The 13,084-nt window shown below is 43.1% G+C and overlaps 1 protein-coding gene across 1 annotated transcript in view; it reads left to right on the top strand.

Moving 5' to 3' along the window:
• TANGO6 (transport and golgi organization 6 homolog) overlaps positions 1–13,084 on the top strand; it is a 168,422-nt gene that overhangs the window by 132,432 nt on the left and 22,906 nt on the right. Inside the window, exon 17 of the mRNA XM_079723876.1 lies at positions 7,199–7,312. Within this exon, the coding sequence (XP_079580002.1) occupies positions 7,199–7,312 (114 nt within the window). The remainder of the gene's footprint in view (positions 1–7,198; positions 7,313–13,084) is intronic.

Raw genomic sequence — 13,084 nt, 5'->3', positions numbered from 1 at the left:
TATATATATATACATATATATAATGCAGGATTGTTACAAGGTTGTAGGGATAATGTATATGGGTAATATAATGATTTATTCAACAATTGTTACTGAGAGCCTACTATATGCCAAGCAGCATTCTGGACACCTACAACATATCATTCTTCAAAATGGACAGTGATTTCCATCTGCATGGAGCTTACGTTTTAGGGAGAGGAGACAGACAGTAAATGATATACATATTAAAATATATAGTATGGTAGACAATGATAAGTTCTGTGGAAAATAAGAAAAAGTAGAGCAAGTAAGGGTGACCAGGATTATAGTATTAGGTGGAGGGGAGGTTGCAGTCTAAATGGGGTAGTCAAGGTAAGCCCCATTGAGAAGGTGATTTTTGAGTGAAGAAATTTTACTTTTCTGTATTAAGATTTTTCTTTAAGGAGCATTTTGGTCATTTGAAGGGAGCTGACGATGACAGTGATTAGGATGGACAGCAAGGAGATGAGAACAGGGGTAACCAGTGTCCTTCAAATGTCCTCAGTCGTACATTTATCAAACACCTGCAGTGTTCCAGGCCCCTTTGTTACAGGCCAGGAATACAAAACCCGAAAGATACTACCTTGTCTTCTGGGCATGGGTAACCTGTGGAAGATACAAACAGCAATGATTACAGTTACAGTCCAGTTAATTGTGCTAGGTGCTATGGGAGCACATTTTAGGAGCCCCTCAGTCAGGTTTGGGTGTTGTCAAAGACGTGCTGGAGGAAGAGACTCTTAGAGCTGAATCTGGAGAAAGGTAGAAATTAGGTAGCCCAAAAAAGCAGAGGCGAGCATTTCAGCAGAGGGAACAGCTTGTGCAAAGGCACTGTGGTGTGGGACAGCCTGACATGTTTGAAGAACTATAGGAAGATCCAAAAGGTTAGAGTGAAGGGGTGGGGTGAACAGTTAGCTGGTAGCAGGTCTGAAACAAGAGACCAGGCAGAGGCTACATGATGAAGGGCCTTGTTAGCTTTACAACCTTCTGGCTCACAGCGAGAATTGAGCATTGCTTATTAAGCCCTCAGAAATGAAGTATGAATAGGTAGTAGACTGTTTGCTTACCATGGGTGCTAACACAAAGAGAGAATCCTTCCTTTTGTTTCAACCTTAGAATTGAATGTGAGGAGCTGCTGCCCTGGGGGCACCTGTCAGGCAAACCCCTTGTCGAGTGACCCTGCCCCACTTCTAGAGACCTGGACACTCTGTAACATCAATCCCAGGAGTGTTTATTATCATTAATAATTGTGAGCACAACAAGGACAGAACCAGTCTTTATTTACCTTTGTATACCACCTAGCGCCGAACACAGCATTTGGCCTATAGTAGGTACTCAGTAAGTATTGACTAATTAATATTGAAGGAAGAGGAAGATAAGGCTTACTTGGGAAGACTAGTTGCTACGTGTTTTAAAAATAGTAATTGGGACATCCCTAGCGGTCCACTCTGCGCTTCCACTGCAGGGGGCATGGGTTCGATCCCTAGTCAGGGAACTAAGATCCTGCATGCTGCGTGGTGCGGCCAAAAAAACCCAGTAATCATAGCAAGCACTTCACACTCTTCTTAGTGCCTTACGTAAGTCAGCTGATCCAATCCTCAAAGAGGAAACTGAGGCACAGAGAAATTGAATCAGTTGCCAAGTTCATGACGGTTGGAAGTGGCAAAGTTGGGATTTGAATGCAGGCATTTGGTTCCTGTATCTGTGCTCTTAACCACTCCTCTATATTGTCTCTCAATAAATGTTTCAATTCGTTTATAAGATTACTTTTGTGCCCTTGAAAAAGAAGGGAGTTGCCATGTGAGAAAAGCTACTGGAAGGGTCATGTAGCTCTGTTTTAATAGCACTTGCTTTTGGCGGTGAAACTTCAGAAGACAATATATTCCCGCTGATTTGAAAAACCAGGTGTTTCCATCCCACATAATTTCTGTGTCTTCTTTTTAGATGTTCCTTCTTATGTAGCATCCCACACTTGCCATGTCATCAGTGCCAAACCAGCTGCCTTGGGTGGACTGCAAGTTTGAACATGATTGGACACCTGACAGTCTTAGTATTTCAGCCATTGAGTCCTCCTGTAGTCAGACCACTCTTGTCCATTCTCATTGAAAAAGTGGGAGATTTGGCCTGGCTTTTAAGTAATTCTTCATTCATTTGTTTTTCATTTGACAAATACTTACTGAGTACTTACTCTGTGCCAGTTATGAGACTACAACCAAGCCTTATGCTAGGTGGGGGTGATCCAGCTCTGAACACAGAGAAGTTCCTGTCCTTGTGGAGCTGACATGCTACAGAGGAGAGTTAGGTAACAAACAAGCAAGTGTGTAAACAAATATTATTGTGCCAGATGGAGTAAGTGCGAAGGAGATGAATCTAGTAAGGCAAGGGACTTGGAGGGAGTTTGCTGTTGTATGTGAACTTGGATGGACAGGAGAAGCTTCACTGATGAGTGACTTAGGCAGAGCCATGCAGGGAGCAGGAGCTGACCCAGGCAGGTACGTGGGGAGAGAGCATTCTGGGCTTTGGCTTTTACTGTGAGTGAGATGGGAAGCCAAAGCAGAGGAATGAAATGCTTTAACTTATTTTGAGAGATCATTGTGTCTTCTTCTACGACAATTCTTTCAGTGTCTCATGAAAACTCTTGAAGTCTCTTGTAGTCTCAGAAATGCTTGGCCCCAGTGTGTACTGGTGGAGAAGGAGCTTTAACTCTGGGGAAACTTGTCTTTGGCTGCAAACTGAAGGAATTCTTCTTCGTGTGTGTTTGTCATGTGCTAGGTATGTTAGAGGACACAGACAAAGGACCCAATCTCTTCCCTCAAGGAAATCTCAGTAGAGTGTGAAACACAGAGGAATAAATAAACAGTGGACTAGAGTGATCTCCTAGGACAAGCCCAAGGTGCTGAGGGAACACGGAGCTGGGACCCTCAGGTAAACTGTCAGGGTTTACCCGACAGCAAGAAAGTCACATTGATCAAGTGTTAGCCAGGCAGAGAAAGAGGGGAAGTGTAACTTGTTTTGATGTAAAATTGAACAAACCAACCACCATAGGCTCTTCTGATGTGATCTGATCTGGGGGTCATAGCTGTGGTTCTTGGGCATCTGAAGAAAGCTGTCCTCCCTGTTGCGTGGTCCAGACTTGGGCCCTGTCTGTGCCGTGACAGTGCTTGCTGGTAGGGAAGGAACGTAAGGGATAGAACCAACCCTTCCACAGTCTCTGTACTGGGAATTCAGGTTTTTCCTCTCTGTTGATGTCAAGATTTAATCTGTTTGGAGAGCATTATTATTGCTCTCCGATTTCTCCTTGTTCTTGTCAAGAACTGTATTGCTTAAAACCAAATCTTGATAGGCTCTTTCATCTTTATTGTTCTCCATGAAAAGTAAATATGATTTAAGCGAACCACAGGGAGAGGCCCATCCCCGGTACAGCAAATAAGATACGCCCCAGGTGACAAGTGCAGGAGCAAGCCACTTGTAAGGTAGTGCCCAGAATTCCACGAACCCGAGCTTTGGGGTCTGATGCAGAGCTGTCACCTCTGATCCACTAAATTATCTGAATTGATTACCAGATTTGCCACAATCAGTGCGGTTTCCTAAGTGACAGCTCATGCACTGAGATGAGGGCTCGGGTGGATGTCCTGGAAAACCTCAAGGAAGCAAATGGAGCCACCACGGTTCTGTTCCACGTCAGGTTTTTTTTTTTAAGTCTTTATAGAATTTGTTACAATATTGCTTCATTTTATGTTTTGGTTTTTTGGCCCTGAGGCATGTGGGATCCTAGGTCCCAGACCAGGGATCGAACCCGCACCCCCTGCATTGGAAGGCAAAGTCCTAGCCACTAGACCGCCAGGAAAGTCCCCCACGTCAGGTAAAGCAAAGCATGTGGGAATTAGAGGCCACCCTGCCTTTGCTGGTAAAGTTTCTTAGTTTACAAAATAGAAGGACAGATGGTCTAGTTTCAAACAAGTTAGCAGACTGACTGAATTTTAGCAGGAGATTTTAGGGAAAGGGATGAAGGTGCAGCTGGAAAGTTGACATCATCCTTTCTTGATACCTCAATCCTGCTACCTCTCTTCTGGAATTTTCCAAAGTTGGTTTTTGGTACTCTTGCCATTTGTTTTATCTTTATTTATATTTCTGATTATGCTTGGTGCGTGCCAGCTGTTTGGGGAGTGATGTTTTCTATATTTCTGTTGGCTCCTATCAAGTGTGAAATTGCTTAAACTGACCTTTAGCGTTTCCAAAGCAGTCGTCATTTTTGTCTCTGCATGGCTTTCAAAAATGGATATGATTTACAAAATTTAGCCAATAAAAAAAAAATCCTTCCATAGTTTGGTTTACTAGAATAGGTACATTGACCCTTAGGGCAGGTAACATGAAGATCCCATGGAATTGGTTTCTGCCCTTTGGGAAGACTTCCAATTCATACATTAGTAAAGACCTTACATCATCTATCTATCCGCCAAAGCTTTTAGGCGGGGGTGGAAGGCAGTGTTGAGTATGTCCTTGGGGTTGGAGGTGAGAGAGACTGGCCATGGGGGCAACTTGTTCAGACTGGACAGATGGAAGAGAGCGGCCATGCGACCTCCCTGCTTCTGGTGTTTGACGAGGAGGCTACCCCACTGGCTTGTAGAAGAGCAACGTTACAAGTTGGTTGCGGGAGCTTGACATGAACAGAAGGCTGTTCTTATCTCTCAATGATATCTGCAAGACCATATTAAAATTCTGATGCTTTGAAAACATTTTGCATAACCGAACATTGTTCCTTTCATGGGATGCGGTCCTGTGACAGAGGTGTTGAGGAAGGTCCAGGAACTCTTCTGTTCACAGGCTTCTTCCTGATTGTCCTGGATGGCTGATTGCAGGTGGACTTGGTACAATCTGGTGCATAAATCGCTAAGAGCAAGGAGGCCATTCCATCTGATCTCAGTAGGGCTTGTAACAGCCAGCTCCTCCCGGTCACACCTGCAGGGCAGCACTGGCATGCAAGGACTGGCCTTGCAGGGGAAGCCCTTTTCCAGCCAGGGTGCTTCTGCCTCTCCTGATTGTGGAATAAATGCCTGACAGTCAGAGCTGGTGCTACACTGAGCCCCGAGGCAGAGGCATGGCCCACCAGCATAGTGAGGCAGAACAGAGGTGGCAAAGCTGGACACCGGTGGGATTCCAGGCTCGGAGGCTTTTGCCTGCCAAATGTGGAAACACGGGCCCAAAGCTAAACCCAGAGGGAAGCAGGCAAAAGACTTGGGGGAGTCTGAGCATTACATGGCCCTGGGCTGGCTTTCATACTTTAGTTATCAGACTGAATAAGCTAAACTTTTATGTGTCAGGAAGGACTCGACCTAGCTCTAACTTGCTTCTCTGATTTCAGCTCTTACCTCTTAAATACTAAGCCTGCAAGTGGAGGTACCTATTATATTGTTGCCTGTTTGGAGGTCACCCAGGGGACTCCTCCTAGGACTGAATTGCTTCTACTGTTAATGCCAGAGGCATGGAAGCCACTGATGACCTCGAGTCAGGGTTCCAGGTCAAAAGCAGAAGCAGCTTGCTGGGTCTTATTGAAAAACAGCCCCCAAAGAGTTGAGCTTTTCTGGGATTTCCCTTCACTTGTAAGCGTCAAGTTTGTCTAATAGATGTGCAACTTGATTAAATGCCAGTGCATCACAGATGCAATTATATTTAAGAACAAGCTACTTCTTCTAATCCCTTTGCCATCACTGATTAATTAGACACTTTGAACTATGCCCAACTGTTTGAAAGCTGTGAAAAATACAACATGCATAGTTAAAATTTCTGCACAAGCCTATTTCCTCATTTGTGCCTGGATTCTTTTTTTAAACCTTTAAAAAAACCATTCTTTAAACATAATATGTATTTATACATGTTCCCAAGCACACAATCTGGCTATTTTCTTATCATGGTTAGAAAGCCTTCCACAGTTGGCCAAGATATACACTCACACAGTAAATCACATAACAAAGTATGTGAGAGACCAAGTGAAGAATTTAGACTTACCTTCAGATTTTTGCTGTCATTGGTCACACTTTCAAAATTTTTGTTTTTTTTTTTTGTTTGTTTTTGTTTTTGTTTTTGCAGTACGCGAGCCTCTCACTGCTGTGGCCTCTCCCGTTGCGGAGCACAGGCTCCAGACACGCAGGCTCAGCGGCCATGGCTCACGGGCCCAGCCGCTCCGCGGCACGTGGGATCCTCCCGGACCGGGGCACGAACCCGCATCCCCTGCACCGGCAGGCGGACTCCCAACCACTGCGCCACCAGGGAAGCCCAAAATTTTTGTTTTTACCTTTTCATTCTTGCACAAATGCCTCAGAAAGGTTTGTTGCTGTTTGTTGTTGTTGTTTTCTAATGGTATCTCTTTATGGAGGTTTTAGAATATTTTTGTGCTTACCCGGAGCAGGGTGGGGGCAGGATGGCTGGTACAGGATATAGAAATTTTCTCATTTTATGACATATAATTATCAGCTATATATCTGCAAGTAAACATTACCATGTTTTGCAAGTAATTTCTAAGTCCCTTCTGTTATAGAGCTGTCTTTTAAAGTAAATGAGCACTGAAAGACCCATTCCACAAATGAAGAAGCCCAGGCAGGGAGTCTCAGCAGTTGGCCCCTGGTAACTCACGTGGGTGTACACTAGAATTGTAGTGTACCAGGACGTCTGGACACGCTAGAAGAAGATCAGTTTGAATATTTATGTATTTCTCTATCCCTGGGCTGAAACTTTCATCAGTTGGCACGTTGATATTCATGCCAGACCTTGAACTCTGAAGCCTACTTAGCTAAATCTCCATGGTCCTCCGTCCCTAGAAGCCACTGTGTTTCAGACCATTTTTTCTTCCTTCAATTTGATGTCCCCAGAGTGGGGCAAGTTCTTCCCACTTTTGAGGAAATATTCACCTTTAACCATACCTTTATTATATACCTGTATTCATTCCCACTCCCTAGTCTCCCTCCTGAATTCCAAACCAGATTTTGCCCCTTTCCAGAAAAGCCAGACTAAATCAAGATCTCTACCACTCTATCTCTCCCTCTTCATGGAGAATGAGGAAGCAACCCACTGCTCTCTAAGCCAGATTGTTTGTGATGAATGTGTAGAATATGGAACACAGTTGAAAGGTTTTAGGTAATTGTGCAATCCTGATTTTTATTGACTTCTTCTTCTCTCACCCTCCTAGGTAACAACTTGTCTGATTGCTGTGGCTAAAACAGACCATGAAGTTCAGGTGCGCAGAGCTGCTGTCCATGTGATTGTGCTGCTGCTTCGGGGACTCAGCCAGAAAGCTACTGAGGTAAGTCAGTCTCTTACCATTTGCAAGTTCCCTACCTGTTTGTTCTTTATCTATCAGCCTTCCTTTCACCAGGGGAGGCCTTGAACTTTTTTCCCGGATGAATTCATGCAGATGAATCAGTCAGCAGAGATTGTATTGTTTGCAGGAAGATTGTATTGTTTGCATCTTCAGTGAGTCTCTGTTTCCTCTGTATCATATTAGGCAGACTGCACACTAACCACTGCAGAAAAACCAGGGCACAAGTTTACAGGTAGAGATTCTGGGTCCCAGCATTCCCCTCAGAGGGACAGGTTCCAGGGTGAGCTAGCTGGACTGCACCAAGCCTGCCTCTATAGCCTGAACTTGAGTGATTTGTCTTCCTGACTCATTTCATTGTTCATACAGAATCACTAAAGGGCCTCATTTCAAATGTTTCCTTTCTAGCTGTGAGTTCAATCCATGAGATTTTAGTTGTTGCATAAATTAAACTTTTATTCCTCCTCCAAGTGGGTTTGGCTGGATTTCTCCCCAGTGTGTGGACAGTCCAGGAAGAAGGTTTATATATCCATATGTATGCTGAGAATTAGTGACCTCTAAATTAATTTTCTTCTTGATTTTAATGGAAATTCATTCCCAGTTGACTTTATAAAGAGAGTTTGCATTAATAATTCACTTCCTGGCATCCACAATGCTCGTCTGTGGCTGGCACATCAGTATTTAACTAAGTGTCATTGAAGCCATTAGAAAAGTGTTTTGTCAGACACATGGCTTTGTTCATGCTAGAATTTTGCCATATCAAGTTCCTAACACCATTTTTGTACAAGCATTATCCCCTAGTAATTATCTAGGACCTTGGCAGGAGTGGGGGACATAGAGATCATAACTTGATATCTCAGATACTTGTTTTAGGGTACACACTGCTCTTGTTGAGAATCTGCTGTACAAAATGGAATTAAGAAAGAGTCAGTGTTTTTTACCCACTGTCAAGATCTACAAAACTCTTGACAAATATACCATTGTTATATAAGTTGTTAACAATAGGGGAAACTGGGTGAGGAGTATACAGGAATTCTCTATTGTCTTCACAACTTTTCTGTAAATCTAAAATTATTTCAAAATTTATTTTAAAATTTGAGTTACAATACTCTTAAAATAAATCTTAGAAACTCTGTAAGTGCACACACCCTTACTCAGTAAGAGTGTGTGTGCGTGAGTCTGTGTGTCCGTAGCAGAGCAAACTGTCTGGTTAGTAAAGTGAGAGAAGAAATAGAAAGAAACTCTATCCAGGTTTCTCATATCAATGTGTAGCCAATGAAAGCAACACTGCTTGTCTCACCAGTACTAAAATAATTTGAGGCCATGGAAGATTTTTGCCACTTTGAAAAAGCCATGTGAATGAAAAACCTCTGTTCTCCAAACCACCTCTAGTCTGCACTCACTGGAATTTATAAATTGTGCTTACTCAGTGAATAAAGAAAAGGAAACGGAATGGGATGAGGGTATGATTCCTCTTCCTGTCGCATCCTTGAGACCAGGTGTGTTAAATCTTGTAATCGTAGGTGTGATTATAATTGGGGTACTTTAATGAGAAGCATAGATAACCACAAAGCTTTCAATCTAAGATTTTCTTTACTGCACTGCTTTGCCTCCAGGAACAGCTGAAATGAAAATGCCACCTTGTTGTTGAAGTTTTGTTTTGTTTTTTTCCTTCTAATCACTATCTCTCAAGCTGTGGAGTGCCAAAAGATAATCCTAGGTTTCAGTGAATTCTCTGTTGCTCGTAGATGTGCCAACCAAGAAACTCTGTGGTTGTGGCAGCTTGAAAAGAAAGCAGAGAGCCCGGTAAGAGGTAGATGTCCAGAAAATCAGGAGATAGATTGGGATCAGAGAGGGGGAGGACATTACCACCCCCAACTGATGAGGTAGCTTTTACCTCTTTCCCATTTGCAGATAGCCAGAATATCCACATTGGAGAGAAATACAGCATTCACTTTCTTATTGAAACACTTATTTTCTCTGCTTAGCCTTGTTTTGGCCTTATGATCGTATCTGTTTATTCACTGATTCCCAAGTATAGCCTGAAGCCAGAAGGGAACCCCCTTTAAGCTCATTCTACCTTACCTTTGCTGAAAATTGAATTTATGAGGAACACCCAGGAGAAGGAGGTATGTTTAGACCTGTACTTTCTGTTGGCCTCAGAGTTAAGAACAGCCCTCCTCATTGTGGAGGAGATGAGCTGGGCAGCAGCATGAGAAAATTGTGCCTAACTATCCAGCTTTTCCCAAGTTAAGTCTTTGTGAGGTGACTTGTTTATTCTAAGAATTGTAAATGTTTAGAACATCCATATTCCTAAATTCATTCCAAAGACAATAATGAATAACAGGGACAGTAATGACTGAGCAACAGCCTACCAGACTGGCCCTCGTTCAGATAACAAATATGAACTTTGGACATAATACAGTAAGTAGTTAGCCGAGGATGCTAAAGAGTGGTCAGAAGCAGGCAGATTCTCATAGAGTGTCCATGTTTAGAGGAGAGGTGCTGTATAGAGTAAGTTCCCATTTTCTTGGCTTTCAGCCTAGGGGCAGGTTATGGTCTAGGGAGGCGTGCAGTGCATTAGGGGTACTGGTGGAGAAATCACAGTCTTTTTGGGCTGGGGAACCAGAAGACTGAATCTGGGGGAACCAGATGGGGAACCAACCCTAACACCATCTCATATCTTCAAAAATAAGCAAAACCTGGAAGCATCTTCAGGGGGAAGAGTTTGGGGTTAATTATTAATTGATGGCTGAATCAGGTTCAGAGCCAAATCCAGGCCTCCACCCGGGAATGGTTTTTAATTCCTTCTTTCGAGTCCAATATTGGACTCTGTTGATAGAAGCCTATTCTTAGTAAAATTAGGAAGAGTGGTTTCACTAATTTTTGTGCAGTTGGAAGTTACTCTCCTACTTCTTTGTGAGAGAAAAGGCAAACTGTGGCTAAAAAGAAAAAAAAAGAAAATAGTTTGTGTATGATGTTATGCTTGTTTAATGACAGCAGTTACACATGGTCCGTACAAAAAGATTAGTGTATGCATCCTGGGTTCACCTTGTGCTTGTCTGTCTAGACCGAGAACTAGGGCCTGAGGGAGGATGTGACACTTAATTTCTGACACAGCACAAGCAGCAAGTTATAAGTGAAGGGACAGACTGAATGGAAACTTTCCTTCCTTTGGCTTTGTTTTATCCTGAAAGTTATTATTTTTTTTTCTTCCCTTTTTTTTTGCGGTACGTGGGCCTCTCACTGTCACTGCCTCGCCCGTTGCGGAGCACAGGCTCCGGACGCACAGGCCCAGCGGCCATGGCTCACGGGCCCAGCCGCTCCGCGGCATGTGGGATCCTCCCGGACCGGGACACGAACCTGCGTCCCTTGCATCGGCAGGCGGACTCCCAACCGCTGCGCCACCAGGGAAGGCCCTGAAAGTTATTTTGAGAGCATTTGTTGTAGGTTTTTTTTTGTGTGTTATGGATATAGTTAAATGAGCCCAGTTTCCTTCCCAGAGCTAGTTCCACAGACACTGCTCCTTTTAACAGATCGAAGGTTACATGTGAGGAGCAAATGAAAAGAACATTTATATTAAAATGACTGGGATCCAGGTAATAATTACTCCTCTTGTAAACTTTGAAAAAGTGCTTGGGAGAGTCATTTCAAGACTGAAATTAAGGAGCATCGCTCCTTCCTGGGAGCATAAGGCTATGGCCAGTTGACCAAGGCAGCAGTTCTGTTGGTCATCCGCTACTGGCCCAGGCTTGGGCGTTTACACATTGATAGTATTGATAAACGGCATTTAATGAGAATTTAGCACTTTTGGACATTGTTTACAATGCCGTAGAGACAGAGGCATAGAGGGATTTTAAAATATATTGTAAGTTTATAAATGTTTCTTCCCCCACAGACACTTCCCTCTGACTCACTCTTAGACATTCTCCTTGCTGTTGCTGCATTTCAATCTTAGAAAAAAAAATCCTCTTAGGCCCCGTATCAGTTTCCTAGGGCTGCTGTAACAAAGTACCACAAATCGGGTGCTTAAAACAACAAAAATTTACTGTCTTATAGTTCTGGAGGCCAGAAGTCCCAAATCAAGGTGGACCATGCTCCCTCTGAAGCCTGTAGGGAAATCCTTCCTTGCCTTTCCCCAGCTTCCAGTGGTTTGCTGGCAATCCTTAGTGTTTATTGACTTGCAGCTGTGTTACTCCAATCTCTGCCTTTGTGGTCACATGCATTCTCCCTGTGTCTCTGTCATGTAAACATGGCTTTCTTCTTGTAAGGACACCAGTCATATTGGGTTAGGGGCCCACCCTGCTCCATTATAACCTTATCTTAACTAGTTACATCACAACAACTCTGTTTCCAAATAAGGTAAGGTCACACTCTGAGGTACTGGGGGTTAAGACCTCAACATACTTCTTTGCGGGGGAGCAGGGGACACGATTCAACCCATAACAGACCCTTAGCATTCCATAGTCCTTTCTGTCTTGTGCTTATGCTTCTCCATCTGTTCATTATTTCTGTATCTTGAGAAGAGCCTGTTCTGAGTGGAGTGTCTCAAATATAAAAGACAACAACGATGATGATTATAGTGGAGGTGTTGTTATTATTATTATCACTCCCACCACCACAACCACTACTACTGTCTGGTCCATAGATTTGCTGGGTTTTTGAATGATTGTTTAAAACCCACCAAAGATAATTTTATATTCAATATAAATGAATAGGCAATTTCTTTCATGGCTGGAACTTTAGAACCTTACACTTTATCATGCCAGGACCTCACCATTGGTCATCTCAGATTTTGGAAGGCAGACTCTGTTACATGGAATCCAGCCTTTCAACTCTGCAAGCATCTCATGATTGCATACGTCACTTTGTTCCTCCTCATGATGGACACCAACTCGACTGGGAAAATGCATAAGAACCTAGAAGCTTTGTAGATATTAAACCAGAAGTACTTACATGTTTGGACTTGTTTTGACCTCCAACACTGTTTTCCCCCTTTTTTGCCTACCACTAAGAAGCAGTGGATAAGGTACCACAAAATAACAATAGTAATGCTGTCTGTTCTCATAAAGCAGGCACTGAGCTATTGAGTTACTGTGTTGTCTCAGTTGATTCTCTCAGGAACTCTGAGGGATAGGTGTTGTTACCCTCATTTTACCGATGACTAAAGGAAGCCCCTCAGAGGTTAAGCAAACCACTCACGCTCACATGGCTAGTAAGTGGCAGAGATGGTTTAAACCCTGGCTGTGTGTCTCTAAGGCCTGTGCTGTGCTCTAGCTGGCTGTAGTGTTGTGTGCCTTAAACTGCTTTTTTTTTTTTTTAAAGAGAGAGCAGATAAAGATTATTTTTAAGGCAAAGAATTACACCAGTAATAAGTGAAAATATACAATAAGCAGTCACCGGTTAAATTTCCCATGCTGAGAGTGGTTAAAGCGACGTTCTGGTTAATTGAATACAGACTTGTACTGAGTTTCAGTTCCTGTTTAGCCATATACTTCCTCTGTAAATAGCAAGCTCTCATCACTTCTCTCTGGCAAGGTGTTGCCAAAAAATCGTGATGACTTTCTTTACTTCCTAAGACCCAGTCAGACCAGAAGCACAACTTTTCAAATGTTCATTCTGACACATTAAAAACCAGATGTTTAGTCGTTTAATGAATGCTTGCTTTTCTAAGGATCTCTACCATCTCTCAAATACAAGATTTCTATATGGGGTAGCAATTCGGAAGTCATGCCTTTAAACCCCTGAGGTAAAGAG

The sequence above is a fragment of the Hyperoodon ampullatus genome (assembly GCF_949752795.1).
Source record: "Hyperoodon ampullatus genome assembly, chromosome: 18".
In the NCBI taxonomy this organism is placed as follows: domain Eukaryota; kingdom Metazoa; phylum Chordata; class Mammalia; order Artiodactyla; family Ziphiidae; genus Hyperoodon; species Hyperoodon ampullatus.
Note: the sequence above shows the minus strand (reverse complement) of the source record. Positions and strands in the feature narration are given on the sequence as shown.